The 17452-nt window shown below is 58.4% G+C and overlaps 1 protein-coding gene across 4 annotated transcripts; it reads right to left on the bottom strand.

Annotated features, from left to right (window-relative positions):
• Positions 1–110: 110 nt before the first annotated feature.
• On the bottom strand, positions 111–16261 carry NECTIN4 (nectin cell adhesion molecule 4). Of its 4 annotated transcripts, none has more exons than XM_017640045.3 (9): positions 15837–16259; positions 7199–7558; positions 5667–5957; positions 4580–4700; positions 3491–3639; positions 3092–3251; positions 2589–2664; positions 2150–2224; positions 111–1825 (listed from the first exon to the last, which is right to left on the bottom strand). In XM_017640045.3, exons 1-9 carry the CDS (start codon positions 15910–15912, stop codon positions 1607–1609), a joined length of 1527 nt encoding a protein of 508 aa, XP_017495534.1. In that variant the 5' UTR covers positions 15913–16259; the 3' UTR covers positions 111–1606. The 4 variants fall into 4 exon arrangements, with proteins under 4 accessions (XP_017495534.1, XP_017495535.1, XP_017495536.1 ...); XM_017640046.3 differs by having other exon boundaries at positions 3092–3248; positions 15837–16255; XM_017640047.3 differs by lacking the exon at positions 2150–2224 and having other exon boundaries at positions 15837–16261.
• Between the last annotated feature and the right edge of the window lie 1191 nt (positions 16262–17452).

Here is a 17452-nt window from a genome sequence, read left to right as displayed (position 1 = left end):
CATCCTAGCTCCTCCCCTGTGTGGGACCACAGGGAGGATGATGCTGAAAACAGAGAGGAGAGGGGGTCAGGCTTACAGAGCTCAGGGGGCAAGGCAGGCACCAGACAGAACAGGTTTTATCTGTTTATTTAAAAACAGAATATCGCTTTATGTACAAATATGCACATATTTACACAAAATGTACATACGAGGAATCGGCGGGCTGCGCATCCAAGGTCCTGGGCCATCTGGGGATCGGGGGATAGAAGTCTCTCCCTTGGTCCGGAAATGCGGCCGATTTCCGCGCAAGCAGGGTTTAGGCACTGGATTTAGGTATGCTGGCTGGGTGTTTGGTTGACCAGGGGAAAAGGACCTTATCTAACCTCAGCCCACACCCACAGAAACTGCCAGAAGAGCCCGAGTCAGTGACCCTGAGGGCCCTAGAGGAAGGGAGACACCCGTGCCCCCAGCAGCTCCTTCGCTCCTCGAGTCTCCCTTCCTTGGTCTGTAACCACTACCCTCTCCCGTACACCACAGCGAACCACAAGTCCGCGGCGCCCAGTCTCAGCAACCCGCCACAGGACCACACACTGCGGGTACAGCTAAGGAAAGAGATGAGGCCAGGAAGGGCCCAGGAGCCGCAGGGCCCAGGCCCTGCCTTATCCTCCCTTAGCCAGTAACTGTGGACTCACGGCCCTAATTCAGACCCCATGGCCCTCAGGCTCCCTCCTTCCCAAGGGGCTGCCTAGGAGCACCTTTCAGAGCCCCCTGGGGTGGGGTCTCAGGAAGGCCTAGGTGTGCTGACTTCAGGTGTGGGGTGGCCTCCCTTTAAGCTATCCTAGCAGTGACAAACAGCCAGATAAATCAGAAGTCTTTTAACTGTTCTTTTTCTCTTATTAAAGGATTCGGAGCAGTATTCCTTAAAGAAGCTCCCCCGCGCAGGTTTATTTACAGAAAGTATGTACATGCAGCAGGCCCAGAAGCCACCAGAGGGCAGAGGGCTTCTTGGCTAACAGCTGGAGCCTCTGGCAGCACCCCCAGGGCAGCTGCAGCACGCACCCCACGGCTCCCCAGCAGTGGGAGCCCGGCTCCCCCACTGAGGCAGCCAGATTCCAGCTCCAGCTAGGCCAGCACACCTGGCTCTGGCCCACAGTCTCCACCTCTCACCTCCAACCTCTGCATCATTAATACTGCTCTGGGGTCTGAGGAAAACACCTGCGTTTACAGGCAGAGGTCACAGAGCCACACAACACACAAACCAGACCCTGACGGTTCCCCATGCCACCGCCCGAGTCCTGTGGAGCACACACTGCGGTTCACTTGGACTCTGACACGACAGCACGATGCACACCATGGGCACAGTCACCCCTTTACACGCTCACACGGGCAGCGAACACTCACACAGGCACCAATGCACACACAGTGACCCGCACACGCGGAGGGGAACGACTCAACCAGTGGAGCCCTCCCCTCGTCCAACAGCAGGGTTGGAGGAAAAGGTCGAGCACTCAGTGGGCTGGGGAGCATCTTCCTCAAGAAATGGGATGTTTAGGGAGGCCCCAGAGATAAGCTGAAATCCTCCATGTCAGCAGGAGGAGCCTGGGTCAGGGAGGGAGGCAGGCCTGGGTCAGACCAGGTGCCCCCGCCCATTGATGTAAATGCCGTTGCCAGTGGGCTTGGCCCGCAGGGTTCCGTTCTCCTGGACAAAATGGTTCATGGCCTGTTTGATGCCTTCGTCCCGGTCTTCCTCCTCCTCGGCCCGCCCTGGAGACAGCAGTTCGGTCTGGGTCTCGATCTCCCTCACCGTGGTCAGCGTGGAGTAACTGCGGCCCTCTGGCTCGTCACTCTGGAGAGCAAGGGCAGAGGGCAAATCAGGGACCAAGGCAGGGCAGCCAGACACGAGGGGCGCTGGTTGGGGCTCGGTGGGGTCCGAGGTCACGCACAAGCAGGGGTTACAGTTGACCCAGAGGCAGAGCAGCTCAGAGATCAGGGGCCAGGAGTGAGCGTTAGGCACGGGGAAGGGGAGACAGAGAGCAAAGGCGCAGCGGAGGTGAGGGCCAGGCGGCAGGAGCCCCGGCTGAGGCGAGGGAGCTGCTGGCGCGCCCCACGTGGGACCAGGAGAGGGGCCTGAGGAGCATGGTGGGGACACCGGTGGGGCCGGGGGCCTCACCATCACAGAGCAGCTACTGTTGTCCTTGAGACTATCAGGGTGGCCCTCGGCTCTCAGCCCTACACTCTCCTCCGGCTGCAGGGCCCGGACACGGAGGAGGGGTCAGAACAGGGCTCGGCTCCTCACGTCGGTCCTCCCCCAGCCTCCTCCCTAGTCGCCTTCCCCCAGCCCCGGTGCCTCCTCTCTCCTCGGTACAAACATCTTCATCGCTTCCCACCCTAGTCCCACCCAGGCACCGGTGCAGGTGGCGGGCGGCTCGCAGAGCAGCCCGAGGCCAGTGCTGGGGAGCCTGCGGAGGAGCCCGGCAGACCCAAGCCCCTGCGCCCCAACTCCGCCCCGCGCCGCCCCAGCTGCCAGCCAGCGGCCAGACCCGGCGGAGGGCTGAGCTCCCACTCTGCAGAGGGGCCCGGCCCCGTGAGGGCCTCCAACCTGCACGCACCTGGCTCCTGGGGTCTGCGTGATGGGAATGCAGCCTCCGGATGGAGTTCTCCCGGGTCAGCGTCAGCTCCTCCTCACTGGGAAAGACACGCCCCGTCAGGAGCTGGGGGTGGTGGGAGCCCGCCCGAGGCGAGCGAGGCCTGGCTGAGCCTCTGTGAGAGGCGAGAGTGTGTGTGCGCTGCGCTGCCCTGCAAGTGTGAGTGGGTGGCTGCAGGTGGCGGTGTGGCTCCAAAGCGAGCATGCCAGGACGTGCACCTGCGCCAATGTGCGCTTGGTGGGACTGAGGCACGTGGGCCTGACCTGCACTCGGGCAGTAGGCTTCTCCCGCGTCCAGCGGTGGTTCAGGCCCCAGGCTCCTTCAGAAAGACTCTGCCCACCTGTGGCCCATAAGCCCCCAGGTGTCAGGCCCCTGTCTCCTCTCTCTCTCCTCAGTTCTGGCCCACCTGCTCGCCTCCTCTTTGTTCCAAGCTTAGCTCTACTGTCCCCAGAGTGGCCAGTACTCACTATTTCTGGGTCATCTGCTGGGCCTTTCGCCGATGGTATCGGGACATGAGCACCACCACCACCACCAGAAGGCAGAACAAGAGCGCGGCGATCACACCCACCACCACCACGGAGGCCGACACCAGGTCCACCTGCTTCCCGGGGGCCTCCTGAGGGTCTGCTGGAGACAGGCGTCTGTCTGAGGTGGATGCCCAGATGCCTGGTCCACCCCCAGACCCCACAGCTCTCACAGAACATCCCAAACCACCCCCTCAGCCAGGCCCTCTGCAGAACGCATGCAGCTCAGCCCACTCCGAATAAATACTCTCCCAGGTCACTCTCTGTCTTTCCCCTATTGCCCCACCAGGCCCTGGGCCCCGGGCCCCGGCCCCTGGCCCCTGTCTCTGCCCCAGTGCTTACCAAGAACATCCACAGTGACCTGAGAATCCCTGGAGGAAAGCTCATTGCTCACACGGCAAACGTAGATGCCACTGTGCTCAGTGGTCAGCGGGGGGAAGCCCAGAGTGTCCCCTTCCACTCGTACCCCACTGGGCAGAGGCCCATCCAGCCTGGAGGATAGGGAAGCTGATGGGTGCCGGCCGGGGCGGGCTGCCCTGCCACCAGCCAGCGTGCCCAGGCAGCTCTCCACCTCCCTCCCCCTTGATGTCACCCAGAGCCGGCGGCTGTTCCCACGGTGCCCCTCCCTCCCCTAGGCAGGTCTGGACAGAGGCCCCCTTTCCCTGCCGCCCAGCCTGACCCTGGCACCCCCCACACACACTCGGGGAAGACCCACATGTGTGCCATCCCACATGCTCCCACACCACGTCACCAGCACTGGGTACCAGGTACAGATGGAATAAAGTCCACAAGAGGGGACACTCCATTCCTCTCTGGGCTCAGGTGTACTTGGAGGTGTACTGCGTGCCCCGACCCCCATGAGGCTGCATGGCAGGGAGGTGAACAAAGCCCCAGGCACAGGGCCACATGCATGGCTCCTCTGCTCACCCGTGAGAACATGCTTGTCATGGGCTCACATGCATGTGCACCTGACCCCTCCCTGACTCTCTAGACATCACAGACCTTGGAAAAAAGCCAAGCACTGGTGGAGGTGGGTGGGTGCTTCTGAGGCACTGGCAACATTGTAGTGATGACAGGAGTGCGGGTTTAATAACAATCAACTCTATCTTTTGTCTTCTCCACTTTAGACACTTACATAAATATACAAAATATTGATACTTGAATACTATATTTCATAATTTAAAAGTTGGGGGAACAAAACACAAGGGCTTATTAGCTTATTTCCCACCAATAACCAAGTAGCCTAGCCTCCCTGGTGCAAGCCAGTAATAATATTTGGTGACCATGCATGTTCTTGCATTGGTCTGAACATGTGCCCCAATTTATTTGGGGTTCAGAATATACTGTTCCGGCCCATAATGAGTACATGCTGGCCCTGAGAGGGAAGGACTCTGGTCCCAGGCTAGGCCTGGAGGAGGGCCCAGGCCCTACCGTGTCCAGTTATACGAGGGAGGGGGGTGTCCTTCACTCAGGCACTTGAGTGTGGCCCCTTCTCGGCCAACCTGCCACAGCTTTTGGTCTTCTAGGCCCCTCACAGAGGCCTCGGCTAGGACTAGAACGGGAGACAGGAGGAGAGAGAATGGGAATGATGCTTTTGATCATGGTGTTCCTTGAAAGGCCCCACCCCATACCCCGCCCTGCCCGTAATAGCCTCCCCCTGCCCTTCTCCATCCTATTCATCTGCAGCCAAACCTAGTCCAGCCCCACCTTGCTGACAGCTCTCAACCACCTGGTTCCCTCCCACTTCTAAGCTCAGAGTCCATGCTTTGCCTGTGCAGTAAGCCTCTAAGTACCTCAGCATAGCGATGTGTCACCCTTTTTCTGAATCCCCTGTGGTCCCTACCATAGTGCTAGTCACAGAACAGGTGCTCAGCAAAAGCTCTCTGATTCTTCAAAGACTTAACAGTCCTACTAGTTTATCCACTTCCTTAACAACTTATTTGTTGAAGACCTATTTTGTGCCAAATGCTGGGTTAGAATGAGTAGAAAACAGTCCTAGCCCCCAAGAGCTCAAAGTCTCATGCTAGAAAAACAATGTCAACGTTTACTGAGCACCATCTGTGCACTATGCACTGTTCAAGATGCTTTGCATTCACGGTTCCCATTTCCCATCAGAACCCTGTAAGGTTGGTATAATGCTATTCCTTCTGCTGGTACAGAAAATGAAGCCTAACGAGACTGAATAACAGCTGGTAAATAACAGAACTAGGACGTGTCCCAAGTCAGTCTGTCTTCAAGTCCTAAACTGTGAATTTTGTTTGTATCCGAGTCTCCCAACAACCCGGTGACGCAGGGCAATCCCTTTGTAAACAGGAAGACACCAAAGGTCAGTGATTTGCCAGGGTCATCTGGGATGGGCTCCAGGTCTTCTACCTTTGGACTAGTGCTCTCTTGGCCACCACGTAAGGTGGCTTCCAGGACCCAAGCTGGCCAGACTGGTGTGGCTCAGGGTCTCTCGGTATCTCACTCATCCTCTCAGAGCCCATGGAGTCTCCCTCCCCAACATCCAAGCACTCACAGGCCACTTGGAGGATGTGGGTGATCCTTTGGTCCTGGAGCAAGCCAGGGTGGGACACCACACAGGTAAGCGGCTGTCCATTCATGCTGCGGCTGGGCACCAGGTGGAACTCTGAAGTGACAGCAGCTGAGCGGGAGTGCTTGAAGGAGCGGCTGGACGTTGTGCCCTTGACCTCTGTGTCCCAGGTCACATTGGGGGCGGGGCTGCCCTCTGCGGTGCAGGAGGCTGCCAGCGTCAGGCCCTGGCCCTCTTCGAGTGCTGGCCCAGGATTCAGTGAAGGCAGGGGAGGCACTGCAGATGGCAGGGGGCAGGCGTCACGATCTTCACCACCTCCATCAGGAGGCCCCGCCCCACCTCCAGTCTGTCCTGCGCAGGTGCAGGGTCGGGCCCTTTTTCTTCTCTTACGTCACCAACAAAGACACGGGATGAGGGGAAGAATCTCAGCTGACTATGTACTTTTCTCCATGGTTTGAATTTTTTACAATGAGCTCGGGTCATTTTTTATAAAAATACTGAAGTAATAAAAAACTAATCAGATGACAGCTATATAATAATAGCCACCATTTATTCAGCACTTACTATGTGTCAAGTATCATGCTGAACACTTTGCAAACATCTCATTTAACCCTGTCAACAAACCGATGAGGTAGGTATTATTATCCCAGTTTTACAGGTGAGGAAATGGAGACTCAGGGAGGTAAAGTCATCTGTCCCAGACTGTCCGCTGGTAGGTGATGAAGTCTAGGTTCACTCCCAGGTTTTTCTACCTAATGGTTGCTGTCACTGACTGTCATGTGGTGAAGGGACACTATAAAGGCTTTTACATGTAACTTCATCTCATTAAGACCCAGTGACAGGATGGAAAAGACTTAACTTGACCATCCATCCAGGCCATCACTGACCATGAGCGCCCACAGCACAAAGTGGCTTGAAAGGCGATTGTGGTCTCTGGCCACATCCCCTGAAGGCCACACTGGTCAGAGCTGGGCTTGCATGTCACATCTGGGCCCCACTCTTTACAACCATGGAGCTCCAGATAGCAAGGGAGGCTTTAGGTGAATGTCTTTGGTAGAACTGCTGCGGAAACCAGTGAGTTCAGCTTGGAGAAGAGACTGGGGGTGTGTGGGTATGTTGCGGGGGGAGCGGGGGACAAGACAAAGGACCTCTGCTCTTTGAAAGACTTGTGCCAAAGAGAGAATAAGCCTGGATCCTATTGCTCCAGAGGGTAAACGTCACCGAGACGGAGGTTTCAGAGGGAAGAACTTCCTAATGAACGGATCCTTCCCCAAGGCTGACCAAGCCCTATCAGGCTGTTGGGGTCACTGAAGAGAATCTGTGGATCGGGGAGGAGGATGGGCTGGATGAGGCTCCCTCATCTCTCCAGCACCCCACCCCTTACTCCTGTTCTGCCGCTGCCCCCACCCATTTCTACAGTCCCCATCTCAGCATCCCCCTGCCTCGGGCCTCTGCCCTCCAGGCCCCGTGCCTCTGCACACACGCAGTAGCCCGACCTTGCCGGCTGGAGCACTTACCCAGCACGCGGAGCCGCAGCCGCGCCTGGAAGCTGCCGGCGGGGAAGGTGCTGACACGACACTCGTACTCGCCCTCATCGGCCTGCACGGCGTTGCGCAAGAGCACCGCGCCGTCCAGGGGGTCCCGCGGGGGCGGCGGCTGCTCCACGCGGCCCTCATAGGGCGAGCTCACGTGCAGCCCGTATTTGGAGTGCAGCAACGCCAGCTCCCGGGCGCCCTCGCCCGCATCCACCCGAGCCCATGCCACCTGCCCCACCTGCTCGCCGGGTTCCCCTCGGTAGAAGCAGGGCAGCTTTGCGTCCTGGCCCAGCACCACGGTCACCAGGTCCGAGGTCTCCAGCTCGCCCGCGGGGCATCGGCCTGCAGGGGGCAGACAGGAGCAGCCAGGATTAGGGGCGCTGCCACAGCCGGGGGAACACTTTTTCATAATGGTAATGACAGCAAAAGCAGATGGAACTCCGGGAGCATTTTATGCTTGCAAAGCGCATTCAGTCCATGACCTCATTAGATCCACAATACATTCCCAAGAAGTAGGCGTTATTATCACCACTTAACAGAAGAGCAAACTGAGACCCAGAGAGAAGAAGTGACTTGCCTAAGGCCACACAGACTCCCAGCCCAGGACTGTGTCCTGAGCAATGGCCAGGTGGGAGGCTGGGGCTAGAGCAGAGACCCAGCCTCCGCCCTCAGGGAGCTCTCAGGCCTCTCAGGGAAAGACTGGTGGGGGGAGCGGTGGGGAGACGGCGTGACAGACTTTCACAGAAGGCTCCTCCTACCAAGGGGGAGAAAGTGAGTGCTTTCAGGCCGTGTGGCCAGGAGCCGACGAAGGGCGAGAGCAGCTGGTGTCTGGAGTGGGACGTGCAGTGTAGGAAGGGTCCCAGTAGGCCCTTCAGAGCATTCTTTTCATGGCTTGGAGATGAGAGACCTGGATTCCCAAAGAGAAGAAGGTATTCTATGTAGGAGGGATGGCACGAACCGAAGCTCGGAGGCAGGAATGAGCAAGCCATCCAAGACAGAAGGGCCCCAGGTCAAAGGCCCAGGGAGATGAGGTCAGGGTAGACACGCAGCGGCAGCGTCAGTGGTTTGCCAGAATCAGAGGACCAAGAGACGGCACCCAGCGATGAAGGAACAGTATGACGCACTCAGGGGTGTGTATCCCGTGGCTTTATCTGCAAAGAAGGACCCATTTCCTGTCCTGGAACCTGAGATCTGTTCAGGTGGAGGAGTTCCACGTGGAGACAAATACGGAAACCTGTGTGATTCCTGACTGAGTGCCCGGTGTGTGTTGCAGGCAGGTTCTAGGATAGGACAGTCGCTGTGGACCTGCGTCCTGCGGGAGGACCTCACGTACCAGCAGGGTAGGATCAGGAGGGGGAGAGCCCCGGAAGGGGGTCCCAGGTGAGGGGCCAGGATGGGCATGGAGAGGTGGCTAGCTCAGGAAGCAGAGAGGAGACACAAGCAGGGACTGGGGGTCGTGCAGGAGTGGAACACACGGTCAGGCAAGTCACCCAAGACCTTCCATACCAGGCAAAGGAACTCTAACCTGGTCAAGAGAAAATAGGGAGTCAGTAAAACATGAGGCCGGTGGTGATGTGCCCTCAGACTAGGAAGTTGGGGGTGGAAGACAGGACAGTCACTGGGAAGCTGCAGTTGCAGCCTGTGCGGCACCACTGGGGTGGAGAGGAGGGCGCAGGCGCCCGGGGGGGAATCTTAGCTGGATTTGGTCACCGACCAGAAAGAGAGAGAGAAGAGAGGAAAGACCCAAAGACAACTCCTAGGTTTCCAGGATGAGTAACTTCTGAGGGAGGCGGGGCCTGGGGAAGCTCGGGGCCAGGAAGAAATACACACGGAGCTGCGGATTAAAGCAGTAAAATTTGGGCTGGGGGCAGAGCAAAGGCCCTCTGGGATGGCCAAGGCTCCTTGCCATGGAATTTGTATCCAGCAGCTCCCAAAAGTTCACAGCCCCTGCCTCTGGCCAGCACTTCGCACACGCCGCTGTTGCTCACCTTGCGCACACAGCCCCTGCCTGGAACGCCCGCCTGCCTATGTCTGGTAGCTCCTACTCATCCTGCAAGACGCCGCGGAGACATCACTTCCTCCTGGGCCTCCCTGCCCCCACCTCCACCTCAGGCAGGGCCTGCGTCTACTCTTCTCCTTCCCTCGCACCCTGCCTTTCCCTATAACTGTACTTTATCCCACAGGCCCTATTTGTTCTTTTCTTGCCGGCCTCTCCCACCACACAGAGCTCGCCAACAGTAGAAACTGGGTCTCACATCACATTCGGAAACATGCGGTCTGCATGCCTGGCACGTAATTGTTGCTCAATTAATGTTTGCTGACTGAATGAATGAGAGATGACCAGAAGGAAAGTGTAGAAGGGGGAGGGCTGAGTAGTCGTGTGTTGGGTTGGGCAGGGAGGGGGCTGACAGGGCAACCTTGGGGCAGAAGCCGGATGGACTGGCTAGCTGAGTCCACTGCCAGCGGGAGCACCCCTGACTGGGCTTAGGGAGAGAGAGGGGGACGGAGGAAGAAAGTGAAGCCTCACTAGAGGGGTCCTGTGAGGCAGAGCATGGGGCAGGGGAAGGGGGTCCTGTGGCCCTTGCTAGAAGGGGTGAAGGGAGGGAGGATGCTATCGGGAGCTGGGAGGGGCTGAACAGGACAGGACAGACCTGCAGGGCCAGATACCAGGGCCCTGACCTGTCTAAGCTGGTGTGGGTCCCACCCAGCCCAGACTGGGAGTCCAGCTAACCACCCGCACCCACCCTCCCAGGCACCTCCTCCTGGCATTGGAGGGGGCAGGGCTGCCAAGGAAGGCCTGGAGGTGGGCTTGAGATGGGCCTTCCCAGCCTGTCCGCTGCTTCAAAAGCTGGTGCTGGTGTCTCTGCAGGGATCCGAAGCCCTGCTTCCTTAGGACACTCAAACCCTTCCAAAGACTCTGTCAGGGACAATGTCACATGACATGTTTTCTGTCTCCATCCCTATGCCTGCTGACCATCTGCCCCCTCCCCACCACCAATCACCTACATTTTCCCTCAGACCATACCCTCTTAGGACCCATCACATGCCTGAGTCTAAATTCTCCCTCCCCACCTGTGAATCCCCAAGCCTCACTCCCAAGTGACAAGCCCAAGCTTTTTAGGATAAGGAACTTAGTAAAACAGGAAAGTCCCTTCTGTGTTTCCCCCAAAGCCCCTCACTGTCCTAAATCCACTATTTAGTGGGCACATCTCAGCTCGGGGCAACACCCCCCTCCAGCTCACACACGTGCATTGGCACACACACACACACGCGCGGGCTACAAGAGAAGGGATTTGGCCTCTAGAATCTCTATCCTGGGCTGAGCGGACCCAGAGCCTAGACTCCCAGGCCAGGGCAGGCCAGGACTGCCTCCTCCTTCTCTCCCCCACCCAGTGCCCGCCCGGCGTCAGCATGATGATGTCACCAGAGCAGAGGAGACACACCGCCTGCCTGGTGAGGTCACCCTGCGGGCATGCAGTTGCCAAGCCAGGCCAAGCTCACGGACCCAAACTGTTTGCTGAGGCTGGTGGACTCTGCTGCCTGGGCACTCCTCCCCATGGCCCTCCCCACCCCTCCCCCCAGGAGCTGCAGGACGCAGGGCCGGAGCCTTGGAGATGCAGACGCTGCTGCAAGGCCCCAGCCCCAGCCCCAGCCGCCACCAGCCACCACCTTGCGCAAGGGAGAGAACAGGCCCAACTAGCCAGACGGGATCCCTGCCCTCGGCCTCCCCCACCCGTGGCCAGGCCCCCACGGGCCTCTTTGGGGCCCTGCCCTCGGTGCACCCCGCCCGCTCCCAGACAGGCCTTCCATTCCTGGCTTGGGCTGGCTGCCTGCTCCCCACCCTTGCTTGGGTCCCAACTTTCCTATTTGTGTAAGGCCTGGCCTCTGATCTCAGGAGGGGAAACTGAGGCTGGCAGCAGCAGATAACATTTTTGGGGCCTTTCTCCCTCAGCAGGGGTGCAAGTAAATACAGAGGTACACATAGCAGTCCTAGAGGTGGGTCTGTGAAGAGGAGGAAGGGAGGAAGTGTGAGTCTTTTGTGTCTGAATGTGTAATACCTTTGGGCGAGGGCCCGGAGGGAGTCAGCACTGGTTCACACGCATGTGAGGCTGTCTCCTTGCATGAACTTGGGGGGTTTCACACATACATGTGCTCACAGCGTATCTTTCGGAGGGCATATGTGCTTGTCTGCATCCGGAGAGAAGAGCTGGGGACTGCTGAGCGAATGTGTGTGCACACCCATTCCATGTGCACCTCACGTGTCCGTGTGCATGGCATGCATCCCATCCCGCGGAACTCTGCATACAGAGTAAATATTTTGGTGTTGGCTTCTTGTGGCTTCCGCGTGTCTCTCCGCCTCAGCTGCCCTTGGTCAGTGGTGTGTGGCTCTGCGCCTTTGCCTCTGCGTCCTGCCTGGAGTGTCTCCCAGGCATCCCTCCTCACCTCACCTGGGGCTGGAGGGCAGATTCATCTCAGGTGGAGGTACCCAGAGATGAGGTCACTGTCCCTCCAGGTGATGAGAAATTGCCATCAAGGGCTCCCCACAGAACAAAACAAAAGCCCGTTCTACCCTTGCTCCTCAAGTTCTACAGAAGGACTCCCACCCGTCCACCCCACCCCCAGCCACTCCCCTGGCCCCCCAGCTCCTCTGGCCCCCTGAGAAGGCCTCTCCCTGGGAATCTGTCAGGCCTCTGCTGTCACCACCAGAAAAACCAGCTCCAACCCCAGGCCTGGGGTAAGGGTTGTCTGGTGTGGGTTTGGTGGGAAGGGGGGGACCCTGCCTGAGGCTAAGGGGAGGGGTCCAAGCTGTCTAAGGGGCTCTGTCTCCTTTATTAACTCTTGCGTCCCCTCACCCCACAGCAGCAGCCTCCACCAGAGAGAGCTGGAATATGTGGGTGAGTTTGGGGTAAGGACCCGGGAGGGCGGCCCTAAAGCCCCCCATTCAGGACAGGTGACATCATCGACTCAGCAAGCCATTTTTCTTGCACTCTCCCCCCATAACCTTGGCCTTGGAGTGCCAAGGAACTTTGAAAACAAGGAGATTCTGCCTCTGCCTTCAACCACCTCCCTCCCTCACCCCCACTGCCCTAAGCCCCCCAGCTTAGTTAGAGCTTCCCAAGCCCCAGGCCAAGCGCCCATCACAGATCAGTGTCTGGGGAGGGGGCACAGCAATAACAAAGGGCGAGGGGAACAGTGGGGGAGGACAGGCCTCGAGGCAGCCCAGGCTCCGGCCCAGGCCCAGACACAGCTCCCCACACAGGTACATCCCCTAAACCCCCCCCCCCAACTCCCAGAGACAGACTCTGGGCCTGGCTGAGTCACCACAACAGCCACACGCGGGGTGGGAGACCCAGAATTCAGTTTCTCCCAGACTCCTGAAGTCCTAGATGCCCCCCTCCCTAAGATCCTGCCAGCCAGCCACCCCCACCAAGTGTGGCCAGCTCTGCCCCTGCCCCACCCCAAATCACAGCCTCAACCCAGCTCTCAGGACACACCAGTTTTAAAGGCAAGTGGGGAGGGAGGTGGCCAGAACACTGGGAAAACCTCCTGAGGCCAGAAGCTCAGTGCTGGTGGAAGAACCATCCCAACCACCACCTCCAGGAGGCTTGGAGGCTGGCCCCAGTTCTGGACTTGACCTTGGCATTTCAGGTCCTGTTCCCAGACCCAGGCCCTAGGTTCCTCTCCTCCTCTCCCTCCGGACTCAGCTCTCCACCCCGCCCCCAGAGAGCGCCCCTTCTCTCTGCTTAGACTTTGGTCAGCACAAGGTCAAGTCGTGGAGGCCAGAAGACCCAGGCATTCTCTCCCCACTCGGCTTGTTCTCCCAGGTAGCAGGCCCCCCTCACTTTGCCTGGAGGACCCCAGGATTTCCAGGCTGTGGTCTAGAAGCTGGCACTGTGGACTCTCCTGTGAGCTCCTCGCTGCCATCTCTGTGGCTGGGGTCCCCTTAGCTCAGCCTCTGAAACACTAGGGCAGGACCGAGGTCACTGGGGCCCTGGGGCTTCCCTGGGATTCTCCTAGTTCTCCCCACCTTGGGTGGGGAAGCTGGCCTTCCTTTCTGGCTTCCCTGGGTTTGGGTAGATCCTACAGGAAAGGGCCTGCCCCCCTCTGTAAACAGGGGTAGGAGAGCAGGGGTGGGCCTCCCCCTTTCTAGGAAACTAACCTCAGTCAGAAAGCTGATCCTAACCCTCACAGGACAGACCTCAGGATTCAGAGAACCCCAGACCCACTGCAGGGCCCAGCGAGGCACAGAGGCACAAAGGGCTGGGAACTAGGATCCTAGTAGAGGGGTATCTGTAGATTTGGGCCCCTCAGCCCCAGGGCAGGAAATGAAGGAGGGAGAAGGGACGGGCCCTCACCCGGAAACTCATCCCACTAAGGAGAGACAAAGAGCTGTGGTGTCAAGGCGCCTCCCAAACCTGGGCTCCTCTCCCTGGCAGGGGTGGGGCAGGGCCCTGGGGCTCAGAGCTCTAATGGCTCAAGAGTTGGGGGGGCACTGATTTGCAGCAGGGCAGGGCCAGAGGGCAGTATGCAAGGTAAGGCTACCCTTGGTCCCCACTGAGAGATGGGGCCTGGGCCTGCCCCACTTGTATCTCTGCAGCCAGACTCACTCACTCTCCCAGCATCCCCTTTCAGTCAGGGGCTGGACAAGCACACAGCCTTAGAATTTCAGAGCTGGAAGGCCCACAGAGATCATCTGGTCCTATCCCTGCATCTTCTAAAGTCTAATTTCTTAGTTGCCCAAAGCCACCTAGCAAATTAAAAGCAGAAACGGGGCCAGAACCTGACTCCTGATTTCCCAGGCCAAGGCTTTTTCAGAGGCAAGAAACACTCCAGTTTTCTGGGGCCACTGGGTAGATGACTGCACCCAGAAAAGCCAGAATGGGGGTGGCAGTGGAAGTGGGCCCTTCTGATCGCCAGGCTGGGACCCTGGGTCTGAGTTCGAGCCCTCAGAGCACACTCCTGCTCCGGGAGGTCACAGCGGCAGTGGCAGGGGAGGGGGCGCTCACTGGGCACCAGCTCCCCGGGGCTGTCCTGGAGCTGGGCTTCCTCGCTGGCCACAGCATCTGTCCACCAGGCACTGGGCAAGGGCAGGCTGAGGCCCTAGCCGAAAGGGGGCTGCCTCTCCCCTTCCGTGGGCTCTCTTAGGAAGAATAGCTTGGTGCCATGGAAAAGGAAGGCCAAGATCATGTCTTACTCCCCATTGCGTCTCCAGCATAGAACCCTGGCTGTACCCCGTGTGTACTTAGATATATTCTTTAATGAACTAGGAGTTGGGAGACCAACACATTAACCTCAGCTGTGCTTCTAATACTGAGTAATCCTGGGATCTCTCCTGGCCACCTGTTTCTCTGTTTTCCCATCTGTAAAATGAGGGAGTTGGAGCGGCGATCTCTTTGATCCCTTCCAAGTCCTGAGACATCATGGCTCCATTCTGTAGGTGTGGGTAGATCCCATAGGCTAGCGACTGCCCAGTTCCTGGCCCTGGCATCCAGGCCCCGCCCTCTTGGCCTAAGCAAGTGCGAAGGTGTTCTGGAAGGTGGGAACTGAGATGGGGGGTGGGCAGGGAGAGGGCAGGGGTTGGAGCTCAGGATGCTGTGACTGGAGGCAGGGCCAGCGACCCTTCCATTATAAGATAGGAGCACGAGCAGCCCCACCCCTCCACACATCTAGGCCTCCTCTCCTCCTGACAGCTTCGGCTGGGGATGGGCTGCGGGGTCCCCACTGGGCCCCGCTGGACAACTGCAGCCCCCATGCTACTGGGCTTGGGACTGGGAATCAAACTGTCCTGGCCAGACAGGGGCCTGTCTTTCCGAGGAGAGAGACTTCTCAGTTACTCATTACCCTGGAAACAGTCTATGGAACCCCACTGTGTTCTCATTGTGCACACACACACACACTCTGCTACTCTGGAGATTATAAATTCCTGTAATTTATATCTGCTTGATATACATTAGGCAGGAGTAATACAAAGCATCTAGTTAAGAAAATGGGGAAGCATGGAACGAAAGGGGGCCACACCATCTAGAAGGTACCCTACCCTAGATCCCCACTCATTTATGTAACCACCTTATTACCACCCTGGCATCTAACAGTGTGCCCTGGGAGAGAGCGGGGCTGGAGCTAGAAGTAGCCTGTCTGCTCTCTGGGCATCAAGCTTCCTACACCATGATGACTGCTGAGACCAGCTCAGCCTGAGTCAGCCCCAGCTCCAGTCAGCAGTTCTGGAGCCCAGGGGGTAAGTGAAGGTGCCTCCAGGAAACGCTGGGGTGGAGAGGTTCCCACCAGTTCCACTTCCCTGCCCACTTGCCCAGGGTCCACATATCCGTATCCCCACTGGCAGCTTTGGCCCAGGCAAGGCCTAGCCAGTGGTAGTCAGGAACCCCAGACATAGCAACCTGCCTGGGACTGGAAGGGGACCTGAGGGGGAAGAGCTACACTGGCTCTTCTGGGGGCCCCGCAGGCAGCTGGGGGTGGGAGAGAGAGAATGATGGCTCAGTCCAGAGTCAAAGGAAACAATGTGTATGCGCGTGTGTGTGCGTGTATGTGTGCGTGTGCGTGTGTGTGTGTGTGCTGGCTTAGGCTCAGGAGCAAAGGTCCTGATGGTCCAGGCAAGTCCTACCTGTAAATGATGCCAGGAGCAGCACCAGCAGCCAGGCCTCAGGCCCCCACATCTCGGCTCCCAGGGACAGGGCCATGGTCACAAGGCAGAGCTGGCCGGAGCTTCTGAAGTCCCACCGAGTTCTCCCTGGGAGCCGGCTCTAGCGCTGGGTAGGGCACAGACTCAGACGGCAGAAGTCACGGCGTCCTCACTGGTGCCCTGGTCCACTGGGGTCTCCACAGCGGTCCAGCCCCGTTCCACCCACCCAGCTGTAGCTGCCCCCAAGAAGCCGTGATCGGGAGCTCTGAGCTCCCCCAGAGCTGCTTCCCACACCGTGGCCAACAACGACGGCAGAAACCTGGGAACCTGCTCAGCAGGTCAGAACAGGTGCGTCTCCGGGGGCTGGGCCTGGCACAGAGACTCAGCAGCCGCCGCCCCCATGGCCCAGGCCAGCTAATGGGCGCCAGGGAGGGAGGGAAGGAAGGAAGGCCCTGGGAGGACCTGGTGGGGGGGATCCCATCATCAGCTCCAGGCTTTACCTGGCTGTGTGTGCAAGGGGCAGTGAAGGCAGAGGTGGGGAGGGGTGGGGTGGGGAAGGAGAAGGCCCAGCGTGGCTCAGAGAGGGAGGAACCATGCCAAGGGGAACAGGGCAAGGCCCTTGTGGGCGGAAGGGAGCCCAAGCATCCCACACACCCCCGGCCTTGCCGCCTCCCCAGTCTCCTGGCGGAGGGCTCAGCTAGGGGGCTGCAGAATCAGAGAAGGCCAGAACTGACCAGAACAGCCCTGAGGCCCAGGAACCCTATTCTTCAGGGGAGAAAAGAGACCCAAAGAGGGGCAGGGGCTTGCTGGAGGCCACACACTTGGGTAGTACCATGGTTGGCTTGGACACCTCTATCCCCGAGGCAGGGAGCTGGTTCAAAGGCCCCTGAGAAAGCAGTCACATGACCTTCCCCGCTCCCACCCATGTCCAGAAGCAGAAGGACCGGTCCAGGAATTAGCCCCAGGGTCCTGGCTCCCCAGCAGGGCCCATCTCTCAGCTCCTGAAAATGCATCAGTTCAACCTGAGTGGAAAGGGGCTCCTCCCAACCATGTCCATGGTCATTTTACCCATTTATTCTGTGGTCACTGGACAAGACCATGTATGTCTGGACTTTGCAAGGACAATCTTGGTTTCAGTACCCTGTTCCCATATTCCTACAAGTACAGTCACACCTGTAAGACCATGTGTTTCCATTTAGGATGCGTGAAACGTAGCCACCACATTGTACAAAACCTCACTGGCCAATCTGGGCAAGCCACAGAACAAGGGGCGGACTCTGAGCTCCCTACATACTGAGTGAAGACGAGGGGTGAGGCCACTGACACACTGGGGCTAAAAAGACAGGTAAATATACAGATAGACATGAGAGAAGAAAGAAAGGTATGGGTTAAAATCTGAAGCAGGACCCTTTTATCTGGAGAGGGGCAGGAAAGAGGAATCAAGGGCAGTTAGGGAGGGTCATTTCACGTAGAATATTTCCCACCCCACCCCCTGCAACCTTACCTGTCAAACCTTGTTCACCTTTCAAAGCTGACCTGGAGTGCCACATCTTCCATGAAGACGCCTCAGCTCCTCCCACCCAAACTAATCTCTCTCC

The sequence above is a fragment of the Manis javanica genome, chromosome 14 (genome assembly GCF_040802235.1).
Source record: "Manis javanica isolate MJ-LG chromosome 14, MJ_LKY, whole genome shotgun sequence".
Lineage (NCBI taxonomy): Eukaryota > Metazoa > Chordata > Mammalia > Pholidota > Manidae > Manis > Manis javanica.
Note: the sequence above shows the minus strand (reverse complement) of the source record. Positions and strands in the feature narration are given on the sequence as shown.